The 17,875-nt window shown below is 39.1% G+C and overlaps 1 protein-coding gene across 3 annotated transcripts in view; it reads left to right on the top strand.

Moving 5' to 3' along the window:
- Window positions 1-2,186: 2,186 nt before the first annotated feature.
- The window catches only part of LOC111866241 (carnitine O-acetyltransferase), a 38,176-nt gene continuing 22,487 nt past the window's right edge, over window positions 2,187-17,875 (top strand). The window contains exons 1-5 of one of the 3 annotated variants that reach the window (XM_023855011.2): window positions 2,187-2,444; window positions 6,337-6,397; window positions 11,497-11,663; window positions 14,432-14,561; window positions 17,282-17,454. In XM_023855011.2, the coding sequence (XP_023710779.1) occupies window positions 6,362-6,397; window positions 11,497-11,663; window positions 14,432-14,561; window positions 17,282-17,454 (506 nt within the window). In that variant the 5' untranslated portion in view covers window positions 2,187-2,444; window positions 6,337-6,361. Of the gene's footprint in view, window positions 2,445-6,330; window positions 6,398-8,296; window positions 8,527-11,496; window positions 11,664-14,431; window positions 14,562-17,281; window positions 17,455-17,875 lie in introns of those variants that run through there. The other 2 variants (XM_023855010.2, XM_023855012.2) reach the window with 2 other exon arrangements.

Genomic DNA, 17,875 nt, shown 5'->3' with positions numbered 1-17,875 from the left:
TCATGGCCTGTTGCAGGAATAACTTTACCTTTTTATTTGAAAAGAATAAAATATTATGTCCTAAAGCAGAACACTCTATGAAGAATATCGTCACGATTTAGGGGTGACTATAGACTGCATTTGGATTACAAATCGCTAGATCATACGCTAAGTCTTCTCAGTCTGTTTTCACCAGTCTTTTCCTGGTAATGGATCTTAACAATGGAGATTCTTCAGCTTCTCTGGCTACGCTGTTGTCTGCTGGATAACATTCCACAACTGAATTGTCAACTTAATAACAGCGACATCTCTTCTCAGCCTCACTTGCAACCGTCAAAGTTAGTCAAAATCAGAGTCACTCTAAGACTGGATCTGTTTCTTATGAATATGTCTGGCCTTTTGTCAAATGTAGATTTCGCACATATAGCGAGAACTCTTCCTGTTGCACTACACACAAGTCCTCTACCAGCGCACCCTTCACAGGGTGGATCGTGCCCGTCTTACTTATCTTATGCTACGACAGCTTATTCACTCGAACGGTCGTAAGCTTGACCACTACCAAATTGAAGCCTCTTATATTATGTATGTCTGGCTTCGCCTTGTCCTATTCTGCGAACATGTTCAGTCTCACGATATTGTATGACTTCTGCTTGTTGCCTGCACAGTTTTGTTACATATATATACACACACACAAACACACAAGTCTGAAATTTTCAAGTGGTGTGCAAAATATTGTCTTGCATGCTCTGCAATTTTAGGAGGTAGGTGTCTGCCGCTAATTCCCAGGCGGGACAAGCGTAATTCATTACTGATCTGGTCAAAGCCTTATGGAGGGTTAGCTTAATGTTGACAAGTATACGCTCATTTTTAATAGGTAGTAGATTGTAATAAATGTTCTGAAGGGATTAGCTTCAATAATTTCTATGTGCAGTCTCCATGTAATCCTCCTGTCGAAACTACACCCAGATATTTTACATCATCGACAAAGGGGATATTCACGGCCTGTTACAGGGATAGCTTTACTTTCCTTTTTTACAGGGATTAGAGCTCCGGCCCTTTCGTCGTCCAACCTGTGCGTAACCAGTCGGTGTACTGACTACACCGGACTACGCTATCCCTTCCGCTATAGACTAATATTACTTACCTTAATTGCATAAGCGCCGGTTACGTCGTACTACATGCCACTGCGAACAAAATCTTATGTAGATGGTTGACATTTCTTTACTGTGAAAAATAACTGTAAATACGAAAACGGTCTAGACAACGCTAGGAAAAGCCCACCTGGCCCTGTTTGGCATTAGTGAACTTTCTTGGTGACACGCGACATCTTACAATGATCATCGGAATTANGATGGACGTTTTGTCTGAGAACAGCGAGCACGCCCCCGCCCCCAAGCATACAGAGCTCCACAGCGCTACAGGCTAGAAGAAAAAAGAATTGTGTAAGGCGTCAGTAAGTCATCGATAACACTCCTTTATTTATTTAAAAATATATATCTGAGAAAATAAAAAGACGTAAATGTACAAAATAATAGTAGTATACTCTAATTGAAGTCAAGATATATATTACGAATCGCGGGGAGACGGCTGTAATAGAATAAGATGTTTACATGAATGTACTACAGGGTCATTTTTTGGATTTACAATTATTTTCACAAAAACACCAATGAGAGTTGCACCATCCCAAAATAATCAACGTAACATGGAGCGGAAGGATACAATGCGTGCAAGTACATCAGCGTTAAACTTCGTGAGCGAAGTACTGCCACCTTATAAATTTAAAGCAAGGCCTTTTATTCATCATCCATGGTTTGAGACAGAGCTTACTAGGCATTCAAAAGTGGTACTTTACGGAGACAGAGGGAGAGTTTCCTTTCGTTAAAAATCTGTAACTGCGTCTATGCTGTGACTACTGATCAGTATTTTTGTGCTGTATTCCAGCTGAAGAGGGAACCGTGATAATGTAGTGGGTATAGCGACTGGCTACGGACTTCGACGCGTGAGGGGTTGGAGTTTGAGTCTCGGTATGTTCAATAATTCAAGAATTTTCTCCATGTCGTACAGACCGGCTTTCGATCCCACGCAGCCTCCTAACCGTTGAGTACGGGAGCTTTCCCCAGGGCTAAAGCTGACTACTCACCACCAACTATTTACGAGGTCTAGAAAAATGTGGCTCCATACATCCACCAGCATACTCCTTCATGGCTTAGTGCTTAATTAGTTAAGCACAGGGTCAACTTTACAGTTTATGCCAGCTGAGAAACTAACCAGTGTTGCGTAATTTCCTACGAGGTATAGAAGGCCGAGATTTGAAGAGGAAGTGTGATGCCGCTAGTAATCCGTGGTAATAGCAGCCGATGTGAGTGGACCGAGCGGATGGTGTGCGGAAGTTTGATCAGTTTGGTCTAGAGCGTCTAGAGGGTGACGGATCGTCTTGAAGGGTTTAAGAAGTGTATTCTTTTAAGGTATTTGTAAAGTATAAATTTTATTTCATTAGTATGTAAAGTAAGGTACTGTTACCCTTGTGGTATCTGGTAAATGGAAGTGCTGAACAGCGTTGCGGATGGGTTCTAGAAAGTACTGCGCATACATGGAACCCGAAATGCGCTCACATTGAAATTGATTAACGAGAACCGGTAGGGGTTTTTAAGGTGCGTTGTATAGTTGATCTAACATGAAAGCTGTTAAAACAGATGCGTATACAACATTGTTATTTTAGTAATTAGTAACATTATAGTTGTGTTCCATGCAGTTAATTGATAAGTTTTAAGTTGTAGGGAGGTGTTTAGTACATGGAGGTAATTCTGACAGGACCAAGTTTTGACATTGGGTTGTCAAGCTACGAAGCCAGTTTGAGGTTCCTTCAGCTTATTACTATCTATTATTTCCATAGATTATTGGGTTGTTTAATGATGCAGTATCAGCTTCTAGGAATGTTGAATGAGGTGGAGAAAATAATCAGTGACAGCAAAATAAAGATTTGGTAAAAGAGTTGTGGTGGCCTGTTTCAAGTACCATCGTATCATTTGCCCAATGACACCAAGAAAAATCTCAAAGAACGTTTGCGTAGCTGGTATAGTGGTCGAGTTTTGAAACTGGCACTACTTTCAAAATTCCACTTGAGGTCTGTTTGCCTAAATTATATGTACAACTTTGCCATGAATGATTTTTATTTTTGTTTAATATTCAGAAACTTGAGCTGTATTCCTGTAGGACTTTAAAATGGAAGGCTAAATGTAATAATTGCTACCCAGAATGATGTCAAGCAATGATCTCTCACATAAGAATACCTTGTGCTTGAGAAGTTTGAACTGAACTTCACAGTCAACTCATGCTTTGTGTTTGAAAGATCTTAAGTTGAATTCTCAGCTTGGAGACTGGCTATCCCGACTGAGAGGTTTGTTGTGGTTTTCCTCACCAGGAAGTGGACAGAGTGTACCTCAGATTAGGCCACATTACTTCTTTCCACATCCTACCAATTCATTATTCATTAATCCTATCATTAAATCTGTGTATCTTGAGGTATTGGCAGTATCAGTAAATAAACCATAAACAAATATAAATTGATGAGTTGGGTGCCTTCCAAATAATTTAATCTCTGCACAAAATCAAAATTGTGAAACAGTCACTTTGAAGTTATTTTAAGGGGAATCCTTTTGGTTCTTCATAAAGACCTTAGCAGATATTTGTTATCATAGAACAGTGCATCACCACATTTTGCAGAACTTTTGTATTAAATCATGGAAAGATGTGCAAAAACAAATCCATTTGACACTGAAGTTTTGCAGTTGAGCCACAAATGAGCTTTAACTCATCATAATCAAGACATTTCCTATTTTTTAAGCCTCTCAGCAGTTCATTGTGCTTTTCACATTGTATAGTCTGAAATTCAGAAATTCAAAGATTCAGCAGGTGTAAGACGATACCTTGGTAAGCAGGAGTCATAAATGCATTAATCACCTCCTGCCCACTTCATTCACAGTGATGGTCCTGTCATGTAACATTTAAGTTTTATAACTCATTCAGTTGATAAAGCAACAGGCAATGTGATGCATTCTCTTGTTGCTTGAGAAAGAATGTCCTCAGTTTTGTACACTATAGTAAGAAATTTCTGTTCAGTAATATCCATAGCATAGTATTAAATTTGCATGAAATGAAGGAAGTGTAAGAATACAAATACAGAAACAATACTGTCAACTTGAAGTTTGAACATGAATTTGTTAGTGTGTTATGTACATACTAGTCAGAGTACATGATAAATGAATTCTTCCTGTTGAACTTATTTACATTCCATAAATCCAAGGACAAAAATATGGTAGTACTTCATCTAGTGTGAGCAAAGCCTTTTTAGTCTATTTTATTATTATATAAGAATAGAGGTGTAAGACACCACATCCATATGACTGTTTCCATGGTTGAAACAATCTGTGACACCTGGTATGATGTCATGCTGTTAGACATCCAATTGGTAGTATAGTATTTCAATAAAAGGATGAGAGAAGATCAGGTATATTGAATTTCACTCATGCCAGAACAGGAAATGCTGTAATTTGGAGGTGGTGCAGTTTTAGAAACAAATGCAAAGATTCAGCTATGTGGTGTTTTTTCCATGACATGGGAAAAAACAGACAGCTCTACTTGTAGTGATAATAAGTAACAGTTATAATTTGTCCACTTACACTGAAGTGCCAAAAGTCATGGGATAGGTACCTAGTATTGTGTAGGACCCCCTCTAGCCTGGCGAAGTGCAGCAACTTGACGTGGCATCGATTCCACAAGTGGATGGAAGACCTCTGGAGAGATGTTGAGCCATGCCGTCTGGATAGCCGCCCACAGCTCCCTGGTATTTTTAGGTGCAGGATTTTGGGTGCGAATGGACCTCTCCACCATGTCCCTTAAATGCTCAATTGGGTTCATGTTGGGTGAACGTGGTGGCCACACCATTCGTCGGAACTCTGCAGAATGCTTCTCGAACCAATTCTGGACAACTCTGGCCCGATGACATGGTGCATTGTCCTGCTGGAATATCCCATTGTTGTGGGGGTACATGAAGTCCATGAAGGGTTGCAAATGGTCACCAAGCAGTGTAATGAAGCGGTCACCGGTCAATGACATATTTAGGTGGATGAGCGGACCCAACTTGTGCCACGTGAACACACCCCACACCAGTATGGAATCACCACCAGTCTGCATGGTGCCTTGTTGACAGCTGGGGTCTGCGCCACACCTGAACCATACCATCCACCTGAAACAACTGGTACTGTGACTCATTGGACCACACCACATGTCGCCAATCCTCCAAGGTCCAATTAGCGATGTCACAGGGCCAGGTGAGGCGCTGTGTCTGGTGTCATGGTGTTAACAGAGGCACTCTGGTTAGTCTTCAGCTCCCATATCCCATGGAAGCTAAAGAACGCTGCACTGACCTGCTGGATATGCGTCTGGTACCTCCTGCATTGAATGTGGATGTGATTTCAGCCAGTGTTGCTTGTCTGTTACCACGGACAATTTTAGCTAGATGCCGCTGGTCACGATCATTAAGCACCTGTGGTCGGCCACTGCGCTGTCCACGGTGGGTGGAAATGCCTTCCACAAGGTATTCCTGGTACACATGTGACACTGTGGATCAAGGAATGTTGAATGACCGCACAACTTCAGAAATGGAATGTCCCATCTGCCTGGTACCCACTATCATGCCCCGTTCGAACTCCGATAATTCACGTCAACTTGCCATGAGCAGACTGGCCAGTGTTGAGCCTGACTCACGAGAGAACGCCTCACAACTGATACTGCTCTGGGCATTTCCAAGCCATCAAGGGACGGTGGCGCCACTTAAAAATAAATTTACATACTGCTATCCCATGACTTTTGGCACTTTTGCAACTCAGTATTAGTACACCAGGTCAGAACAGTATGTGTTACATGATTGTAAATGTGTGTTTGTGTAATCCACTCCTGGTACAAAGATGAAGTATGAGTCTTCAAACTGAAGTGCATTTGTGTATACTGTGCAACTGTAATAAAGATTATAGAACAGTTCAACGAGTGGTTGTCTCTGCATATAATGACATCCCACATTTTATTTGTGATTCAAAGTTTGACTAAGGTAAGGGTGGTTTGTACATTGAATATTTTATCACAGTCCATAATAACTGATTTCCATAAGCTTTGAAAAAAATTGATGGGGCAAACAAGTTGACATGCCAGGTATATATGTAATGCTTGATACTGTTTGAAGGTTATAAGAGATAAAAATTGTGAGAAAGTGTTATGTTTGTAAGAGTTAAGGTCATGATTTGTATGTTTGTTTTGTAAGCATTACACTGCAGAATAAGTGATAAATATTTACAGTTACAGGTAAAAAGAGGAAACAGAAGTAAAAATGTTGAGAATAGTGAATGCTGCAGGACAATCCATGGTGAGTAATGGTACAGAGAGTTTTTTTTGTAACTTTGTTGGCTGGTTCACGGCGAATGGTGTGCTGCTTGCTGCAAAGTACATATGAATTTTGCCAATGAATCAGCATGCCTGATGGCTGGTAATGTTTGGAATGAAGCGAAGTAATTGACTTGAGAAACACTTGATGGCATTATATTTCACGGCAGGCAGTGTGGTACATGCATGGCAGTTTATGATTTGTCAGCAGTAGGCATCAGTTGTCAGCTCAGTTAGCCTTTCGTTCTCAGTTACAGTTAGTGGGCAGCGTGGTACATTATGGAGTGGAATATTTTAGAGCAATGTGTATTTCTATATGACACGTATGTGAAATACGGATCTGCTAGAAAGTGTTGATGTAAATTTCTGATGAAAGAGTTCCCAGCAGGCAAACAATTCACAATTAGGTGAATAAACTTAGATCAATGGGAGTCGAATGCTTACTGAGGAGAAGTTAGATGACATAGCGGCTAGACTTGAACATACCCCTAGAAAATCACTGAAACATCTAGCTCCAGAAACTGAAGTGTCATAGTCTAGTGCAAAAAAAAAGGCAACAGAAATGCTGATGCTTAAATGTTATGAAACAACAGTAATCCATGCCTGCCTTGCAGCCATGCAATCCAGCTACCAGGGTTCATTTTTGCAGTGGGTTTCTGCAGCCTGTTGTTGAAGGTGACATCGATCCGCAGTTGACATTCTTTTCTGTTAAAGCTACTAGAGTTCACGGAATCCACATCTGACCTATGAAGTTCCGCACCATCCAGCGAAAGATGATGTGTGGTGTGCTGTAAGTTCAAGGATTGTTGCACCTCTGTTTTTTAATGAAAAAAATAATTGTGAAAAGTGTGTACAGGTCATTCTCGAGCAGTTCTTTCCGTAGTTAACAGAAAAAGACTATGGATGGTTTCAGCAATACTTGGCTACTGCCCACACTGCATATATGTCTATACAGGCTCGATGTTTTTGTGGACAATGATCTGTAGTGATATTTGGCCAGCATGTTCACCCAATCTTAATCCTCTTGATTTTTTCTTCTGGGGCTGTTTGAAGGACAAAGTATACAACAGTAACCCCTGAATGGAAGAGGAACCAAAAGAAAATATTCGTAGGGAAATTGCAAATATTCCAATAGAACAGCTTCAAAGGGTAAATCAGAACATGTTCCACCTGTGTAAGGAATGTCTACATGTACAGGGACAACATTTTCAACACCTGTGATCTCTGAATTGTAACTACTTCATTCTGAACCTTAATGGCCAATAGGCATGCTGTTTCATCAGCAAAATTTGTATGTGCCTCACAGCAAATGGTGCACCAGCCGCTGTGAAGTGCAGAGCCATGGAACTGGCCAACAAAGTAAAAATCCTCCTTGTGTAATTTTGTTTGTTTCATCTTGGCCATAGTGTATGTATTTGCTTCAGTTGAATATTTAAAAATAATGTGCTTATCTCATTTTGTACGTTATTTAATGGTGCTTTCAATATCAAGACTATATAGCATCAGATGATGGGTTGAATGATGTCTAAAATGTTACCACTAGACCGGTCTATTCAGTCATATCTCGTCTCTTCCATTGGTTTCATAAAAGAAATATTGTGTGCATTTATGGGTAACCCAAGTAACTCTGAAGTCCAGTGTCCCATTGTCTGTCGTGATGTTGCATGTTTAGACGATCTGTATTTTGTCTCCAAAAGTGCATAACTGACAGTCTTACATAAGGGTTATCTCATGTTGTGAATCCCTTTAAAAATGTAGAACATGGGGGATTTGCTGAGAACTGTAGAAAAGACCCCCCCCTCGAATAATTCTGCCAGGCAAACTCACATGTGAGAACAAGCATTCAGCGAAGCTGTTCATCAGTGCTTTTGTTTTCTGGCAGTGCACCTGAAGGTCTTGCAGAAGAAAGGTGAACTCGCATTTTGGTAGTTGGCTTGAGTTAGTCAGCTGATCTTCATTACGACTGTTCGTTTTGTATATGTGTAGGACAGTGAGTGAACTTCCGTCAGGTGTTGCAATCATGAACTCATTATCATTGACAGTACCACAAATGACTGGAACGATTATTTGACAACTTTGCAGTGTATGTTACGTGGGTCACCCATTTAATATGTAAGTATCCAAATTACATTCATACACAGGATCAGATTTGAAGTGCACCCAGGCCACCAGTTCCGTGTTAAATTGATCTCCCTTCGTTACTGAATAGTGCATTTTCAGGTCACAGATGCAAGTGCAGTTGTGGAGCATGCTAGCTATGAATCAGTAACTGACTGATTCCATGAAGCAGAGTGCTTAATAAAGCATTGGTTAGTCAACTGCTGAGGAAACTTCCTGCTTTATGTAGAACATGAAGGTTCATTATTATATTCACAAGAGCTTGCGACTGGAGCCTGTTATGCCATGTAGATCCAGTTCACCCTCTGACATACTGTCTTCATAATATCCATTTGAATATTATCCCTCCTAGGTCTCCTAAGTAATATTTTCCATTTGGATTATTTGATCAAACATATGTGAATGTCTCACCTCTTCATGCATGATGTATGTCTCGCACATTTATCCTCTTTATTTGGTCCCCATAATAATATATTGTGAAAATTTTGAACTGTGATGTTCCTTACGCAATTCTCTCCATCCTCCTCTTGCCACTCTTAGATCCAGCTATTCCGCTTAGCATTTTGTTCTCCTTTGGTTCTTCTCCTCATAGGGTGTCTGATCATTATATGAAGAACTGAGGATGATGGTAAGGTAAATGTCATGGCCTATTTTAAAATATAGAGCCTCCACACTTGCTTATACAGGCTGATGAAAATTGTGTAACATCATTTGGTCTCTGATTGTGAATAAGTTTCATATTGCAGAATGGTCATGTTTTCATTGTCACTGAAGTGGAAGATAGTCTGAGCTAAGGGTTGCAGCTGCATATGTGTTTGTGAGACTACCAAGCACAATTATTGATTAAGTATGCTTGATTTTTGTCCTCCTCCTCCATCATCATCATCATCATCAGCAGCAGCAGCAGCAGCAACAAGGGTACAGGACATTGGCTAGTTTCTGACTTCAAGACAATATGTCCTCCCATCCAGCCATGGAATTCATAATGTAATCCATTCAAAAACTTTCTTGAAGATTGCTGGTAGTTTCAATCTCCCCTGGTCATATTACGAGCACTACACAAGGGTAATTTGGTGATGGGGTTGCCACCTGCTGCCTCCAAACTTGCAGAGTGTATTTGTCAGGACACCAACCCTAGATGTGCTGCCTTCCCCATGGCTGTCCAGCCATATCTGCCTGTTGTAGGTTACTCTTACTTTCTCCTCTGTCCTTATCATCTGGTAGTCTAGTAAACCAGGCTTTCTGAGCATGATCATCTGGGTCACTAGTTATTTGATCCTCTCACCATGTTGAGGTGAGACATATGAGAGGGATCTGCTTGGTTGTGTTTTGGAAAGGAGCAGTACTCCTTATCATCACAAGAGCCTTTAGAAGTGACACTATGAAGAAATTCTATAGTATATGTCGGTATACATGTTAGTGCACTTTGCTTTTTTACCTTTGTAATATATCACCACCCCTTCTCAACTTTGCCTTAGAATATGCGATTACGAAGGTCCAGGAAAACCAGGTGGGACTGAAATCAAATGGGACACAGCTGTTGGTCTACGCCGATGATGTGAATCTACTGGGTGATAATGTAGATACCATAAAGGAAAACATACAAACTTTAATTGATGCAAGTAAAGAGGTTGGTCTAGAAGTAAACACAGAGAAAACTAAGTATATGTTACTGTCTTGTCACCAAAATGCAGGTCAAAATCATGACATAAAGATAGGAAACAGATGTTTTGAAAATGTGGCACAGTTCAGATATTTGGGAACAACGATAACAGATCAAAATCTGATTCAGGAGGAAATTAAGAGGCGATTGAACTTGGGTAATGCTTGCTACCATTCAGTCCAGAACCTTTTGTCTTCTCGTCTGTTGTCCAAAAACATAAATATTAGAATATACAAAACTGTAATTTTGCCTGTTATTCTGTATGGGTGTGAAACTTAGTCTCTGACATTAAGGGAGGAGCATAGACTGAGGGTGTTTGAGAACAGAGTGTTGAGAAGAATATCTGGATCAACGAGAGATGAAGTGACAGGAGGTTGGAGAAAACTGCATAATGAGGAGCTTCATTACTTGTACTCTTCTCCAAGTATAATTAGAATGATCAAGTCAAGGAGGATGAGGTGGGCAGGGCATGTAGCACGAATGGGGGAGACAAGGAATGCGTATAGGATATTGGTGGGAAAGCCAGAAGGAAAGAGACCACTGGGAAGATCAAGGCATAGGTGGGTGGACAATATTAGAATGGATCTTAAAGAGATAGAATGACATGGTATGGATTGGGTTGATCTGGCTCAGGATAGGGACCAGTGGAGGGCTCTTGTGAACATGGTAATGAACCTTCAGGTTCCATAAAATGCTGGGAAATTCTTGAGTAGCTGCAAAATTTGCGGCTCCTCCAGAAGGGCTCAGCTCCATGAGTAAGTAAGTAAGTAAATATATTGCATCAAATGTTGTCAAGTATCAGTCTCAAGTTAAAATGGGATCTAAGTGCTACTAGACTGCAGAGTACTAGATAAATAATCAGTGAGTCATAGGTAGGATATTTCTGGTTCGTGCTTTTGACTTCAACATTGCTAGCCATCTGGTCTGTTTCCACCTCCTCCCTATCCACATGTCATGCATTTGGTACAGTGATTGGTCATGATGGTGCTTCTTGCTCAGTCTGATTAGATATGAACTGAGAATCAGGATGATGTCTGTAGTTCATTTACATTTCTGCAGCATGCTCAGTTAAAAAGAACTGTGGTCTGGTTTATAATAATATTCCATTCAGGAAGTCCTACAGAGGTTAGAAGTTTCACGAGTGTTATATTATGCACTGTTTTTATGTGGTGTTAGTAGTGTGAAGGCTTTTAGAAAGGAACTAAGCAAGTTAAACCGAGAATCTTGCTTTATGTATGTCACTATTTCAAGTGAATACAGCTTTAGAGATTATAGACCTTATAAAGAATTCTTAATTTCAGTTTCATCACATTTTATCTGAAATGGTGAATAATCAGAAGAATGGTGTGTCCCTTCTCCGGGTATCTGCATGTTATCCGCAGCTGGTGCTGAGACCTATGTCAACTCAACATGATCTTCCTCGCCACCCAGTTCCACCTCTTAAGGATACGCTGGCAAAATTTGTCAGGTTGTATTGTATAATTATTTATTTCATCTGAAAGCAAATATATCGTTTTATGAGGAAACATTAATTCCCTAAATTTGTCTTATATTCTGTTGCAGTCTCCTCAGTTTTAATCCAGTGGCTTAATCGTGATTAAACCAAGTACACGTATGAAAAGAATCTGTAGTTGCATTTGTGCAATTTATTCATATGCTGAAATTGTGTTGTAGTACTCAGAATGCTTGGTTATTGGTGAGGTATAAAATACTGTAATAACAATACAGATAAATTATTGTGGTTAAAAATTAAGAATATACTAATGATAAGTCACTGATCACAGTGGCCGCATGGTCTAAGCCATGAAATGTCTTCACCCGCTTGAACGCTGGGATTGTGGGTTCAAATCCCACTCGGGGCATGGATGTTTGTCTGTGTTTATTTGGTGTTTGTGTTGGCCCGTGTGGTTAGCAGCCTTGTGTTGGGCTGATCCTCTGTCCATGGAGTCCTGCTGACTAAGATTAAAAACTGGAGTGAAATGAAGCATTTCATGGATTCCCTGTGCTCCACGTGGGAACAACAGGAATAGATAGATAGACAGACAGATAGTGATAATTCAGTGCAGAATTTGATAAAATAATGTAAAGAACTTCAGCATGTTTTGGATTTCAGAGTTTCTGAACTTACCATTGTCCAGTATTCTTTGCTGATGTAGTAGAATCCAGGGAACTGTGGCCCCGCCAGTGAAGAATTCTAGATGATGGACAAAGTCCAACCATCAGAACACTTTAGAATTTACTTCAGTGTGTTTATTACAGAATATGTGTATAAACTCAAAACTAAAAGTTTTTAACACTAATCACTGATAAAGTGAGCCAAAATTTCCTCTGAATAGGCTAATAGTAACAAGTTCTGTTCATCTAGAAATATTCATAATGATAATTAGTGTGAGTCCCAGTGCAGAATGTATAGCCTTGATGTCCTCTGAATGTGTGAAATAAGGCATAATAGCCCAGATAGTAATGTGGCTACTTGCAGATTGAAGAGCCTGTGTTTCATGCTTGGAGTGGGATTTAAATTTTCTCTTTTCTTTACCATATTTAGAATGGCTCTGAAAGCTGCCTCCTTTCCCATCCATTTGGTACTAATGGGTATTTTTATATAAGCAGCTGGAGTGTGAAGCTGAACCCTCATTTATCTGTGACCCCTCCAGCTTCATGAAAGGACTGTAGGTTTTGCAGGCTTTTACAATGGTACTAGCCATACAGAAATTTTCCATTTATGGTTTGTCAGACTGGGTTCTAAAGAAGTTATGTTTCATATTTATATTGTCACCTGTTAGAATGACTCTTAACAGGGTATTGCATTGGAGATTGGATCTGTTGACCACTTACAGGTTATAGCTACAAATAATTATAGCACTATCACCAATTTCCACACTTTACAAATCACTGCTGCACATGCTAAGTCTTCTTAGTCTGCTTTCACTAATCGTTTCCTGGTAACTGATCTTAACAATGGAGATTTTTCAACTGCACTGATCAAGTCTTCTCTTCACAGACTTCCTTACAACTGAGTGCTGACACCTGACTAAATTGTCCCATTGATAACACCTCAGTAGGGAATGCATAGAAAACACTGTTCATTGTTGTACTCCAGTTTTTTTAAGTGGGAACGTGTTTGTTTGCTAAGGTGTTAACCAGTAACAGCTGCATATACTTGCTTATTAAGAATCTGTTGCCTAGCATGAAATGTTTTATTGTTTATTTTGTGGTCATTACCATGTAATGGTTCTGCAAACTACAGAATATTTATTTAGTTATTCTTGGTTTAGGATTATTAATAAATAATGAAATGGAAGAGATATGGAGGCGAGTAGTTGGGGCCTATTTTTAGGTACTCCTCTGGCATTTGCTTGGAAGGCTCAGAAAGGCCACCTGAAATCTTTCATGGATCAGAATTTGAACTCAGAACCTCCTGAATATGAAGCAGAAGTTCTTCCCTCTTCATCATAAGATTTGATTATTATGTTTTTTCTCTAAGATTGTACTGAATATACGCCTTAGTTTACTAGTTTTGATGAGAGTTTTTAATTTTGCTTTAATAACATCAATAGCAGCAGCAATGAGGATGACGACAATGACAACAACAGCACATCCTTTTTGGGGGGGTATTATTGACATACTAGTTTAATGTAATAGCTTCCTTTTTTAATAACCTCCCATGTTGTCAGTATACAGTGTCAAATTTATGTCACTTGTATGAAGTGTGTGTGGCTAGCCATGACTGTTGTGATACTGTAAAGCATTCAATTAAATATATACTTAGAAACAAAGGATAATAAATAGTTTTGAATATGTTTGGTGATTGTAAGAATAAGAATCCTGTAATTGATCATTATATAAACACTTAAAACTGAGAAAGTGTCATTAATTAAACCAATAAACATAAATAATTGAACTGTAGCTTTGTAGAAAACAGTTGAATACCCATAAAATGTCTAGATAAAGAGAAAGGTTATTTATTGTTGCTAGTCTTTATTTTTTCATCAGCCAGAGTAGATAGGAGAAACAGAGGACATATAAATGTGGGAAATTTCCTTAAACAGTTACGCGGGATGAGGACTGGTTACCATTCATGGAAAGACATTTTATTTTATTTTTGTGCTCATGTCAGGGCAATGTTTATTGGCTTTGGTATGGATTACAAAACATTCATTGTGTTTTTAAACTATCTTTATGCCTCTTTTTGCTTAGCTCTTATGAATTTATTCTTTTTTATGCTGTTGAATGCAGGTCAGTGAAACCTCTTCTGTCATCATCAGAGCTCTCTACTACAGAACACCTTGTGAAAGACTTTGGTGAAGGAGATGGGCAGAAACTTCAAAAAATTCTAGAAAACAGAGCTAGAAGTATGGATAGCTGGGTATGATACTATCTAATCAGTATATCACAATCATAATGACACGATTAAAGTGTAATATATCATGTATCTCTCTCTCTCTCTGTGTGTATATATATATATATATATATATATATAGATAGACAGACAGACAGATAATCTGTGCAATCACTTCTCAAAGCCTTAGCTGAAAATAAGCCTTTAAGGTTGCAGAAAACAGTTTTCTTTTCCTGTCAATATTATATATTATTTATGTTGCCAAAATTGTTGTTATTTCACTATACATTCCTTAATGTATTTGAACTTTTTTTTGTCGCAGAATATTAGAAGTGGCTGATTCTGGCCATGTAATTATTTTGCATGTTAAGTGTGTTATTTGACACCATAGTGTGCTATGTTGCCAGGTTGCAGATGGAAGAGATGACCTCCAGATAATGGAGAGTGGATGTGAATATATTAAATAAGCAGTCACATAAAGCTTAAAAGGGCGGTCGTCCAGCGGTGGGTTTGTATGGGACCTAATTCCACCTCATAAAAAACTTATTAAGTTACAAAATTTTGTGCAGGAACTTGGACAGATTTTTTGTGACTAAGCTTTTTTAAAAAAAATTCTGCCCTGTGGATTTACATTTTTTACCCATACGTAAAAGTAAAGCTATCCCTGTAACAGGCCGTGAAGGCCCATAGGGTTGTGAGACGTTAAGGGTCCCACATTACCTTGACAATTGGCTCAAAGATGGCGGTAAGGTTGTCAGCCTTACGTGCTGGCTGCACTTCACTCCGCAGGAAAATCGTTTAATTAATTCCTGGTACTCATTTCTTCTAGAGGCTGAGTAAACCCCAGGGCCTAATGCGACCGGAAGGATTAGGTCAATTGAAGAAAATCCAATGACCTCATCAGGACTTGAACCTGCGACCTTCCGGCTTGTAGCATAGTACCTTAACCACTATGCTACCCTGTACCCCCCATTTTTTTAGCCATGTAAAATGAAATGTGTGTTAAGATTGGAAAATGAATGGAGTATCTGTTATAATTTTATTTTGTGGAAGTACCATACTATTTGGAAGTTGTACTAGTCAAAAGATACCAGGTTGAGCAGAGAGCTTAGCTTTCCCCTCAGTTGTGCAACTGTCATGTGTTTATCATCTTCAAGTCTTAATATTACACTCTTGCTGCATGTTACCGTGCTCTCTGGTATGTGCAGTCAGTATGGATGGCACTACATTTTATTTCATATATATGTTTGTTCATTATAGAGTAAGGTAATTTGAAGATTACATGTTTGAAATATTAATAAAGAATGAACCATTCATCTGATGAGCACTTATCCTCCTGGAGGATTAGGAGTCAAATAAAATGGTTCACACTGACTGGGGGTAATTAAGTGGCCATACCATATACAGGCACACCTCAGAGATATTTCAGGTTTGGTTCCAGATCACTGCAGTAACGCGAGTTACACAAATTTTTGGTTTCCCAGTGCATATAAAAGTTATGTTTACACTGTACTATAGTCTATTAATTGTGCAGTAGCATTGTGTCTGAAATAACAGTGTACATACCATAATTAAGAAATACTTTAATGATAAAAAATGCTAACCACCATCTGAGCTTTCAGCAAGTCATTGATGGCTGTTGACTGATCGGGGTGGTGGTTGCTGAAGGTTGGGATGGCTGTTGCAATTTCTTAAAATAAGATAACAGGGAAGTTTACAGACTCAATTGACTTTTCTTTTCACAAAAGATTTCTCTGTAACATGCAATGCTATTTGATAACATTTTACACACAGTAGAAGTTCTATTAAAACTGGAGTCATTCCTCTCAAACCCTGCTGCTGCTGCTAAGTTTATGTAATGTTCTAAATCCTTCATTGTCATTTCAACATGTTGACAGCAACTTCACCCGGAGTAGATTCCAACTCAAGAAATTACTTTCTTTGCTCATACATAAGAAGCAACTTTTCATATCTTAATATTTTATTATGAGATTACAGCAATTCAGTCACTTCTTCAGGCTCCACTTCTAGTTCTAGTTATCTTGCTATTTCCACCACATCTGCAGTTACTTTCTCCACTGAAGTCTTGAACCCCTCAAAGTCATCCGTGAGAGTTGGAATCAACTTCTTACAAACTCCTGTTAATGTTGATATATTGACCTCCCATGAATCACGAATGTTCTTAATGGCATCTAGAACGGTGAATGCTTTCCAGAAGGTTTTCAGTTTACTTTGCCCAGATCCACTATCTATGGCTATAGCCTTGCTAAATGTATTTCTTAAAGAATAAGACTTGAAAGTCTAAAATTACTCCTTGACCTTCAGTTTGTAAAAAATGCAATATCTGTGAATCGCAATAGAATGAGGTATACCTTTATCAGGCTTGTCTGTGCAGAAGCCTGATGTTCTCTGAAGGCAGCCCATGTGGGATTTGTGGTGAAGAAAGTTTATCTTAAAATTGTTGGGCATATTCATGTTGGTTGGCATTCATCCTGTATTGCTTTGCATTCGTCTGTTACTACTTGTGAGATGTACATTGTAATGGTTTTCCAGCTGATAGTTAGTTTTTGTTTTGTGCATGCTCTCCTTGTAGGCTGTTGAAGTGAATCACTTTCCAGTGTTGCCGCCCAAAATAGGAGTATGAATATATAAGTCTCAGTGAGCCACAGTTAGTACTTCAGAGCAGTAAGTGAGGCTGGAACATGAGGGTTAAAACCATGCAATGTAAGATTATGTATTTGTTTCAGTTAGCTGACTGGTGGCTTACTGCAGCATACTTGGCATACCGACTTCCTGTAGTTGTTCATTCAAACCCTGCCCTTGTGTTTCCACGTCGGCATTTTCAAACAGAAGAAGAATTCCTAAAATATGCTGCTGACCTCACTTTTGCTGCCCTTAACTACAAATCAGACATTGATAAGTAAGGCTGTTATGTTTTTGTAATTAATATAATGTCTATTCTGATTTGGGTTGTACTTCAGGATTATTACATAGTGCAGTCTTGCGTATTATATCTTGTTGTTGTACAGTTGAGTGTTCTGATTTTGGCCATTCATAACCATCCACGCATATATATATAGACACACACACTCTTTAACCGTTCAGCGTGGTTTGACGTGTATGTTTCGTCAGGTATTTAAATCGTCTGCGGGGGTTCGATGTCTATGTTTCGTCCAGCTGCACACCTATGTTATAACGCCCATAATAAATGATGGTTTTGCTGTAGATTGTTAGATTTTTTGCTGGCCTGTTGTCACAAGAACAGTATATAATAAGCCACGAGATTAGCTGCGCTAAGTCATCGTTACATATGCCTGTCTTGCAGCAAAATTCCTGTTGCT

This window comes from Cryptotermes secundus, unplaced genomic scaffold (assembly GCF_002891405.2).
Source record: "Cryptotermes secundus unplaced genomic scaffold, Csec_1.0 scaffold872, whole genome shotgun sequence".
Classification (NCBI taxonomy): Eukaryota; Metazoa; Arthropoda; class Insecta; order Blattodea; family Kalotermitidae; genus Cryptotermes; species Cryptotermes secundus.
Note: the sequence above shows the minus strand (reverse complement) of the source record. Positions and strands in the feature narration are given on the sequence as shown.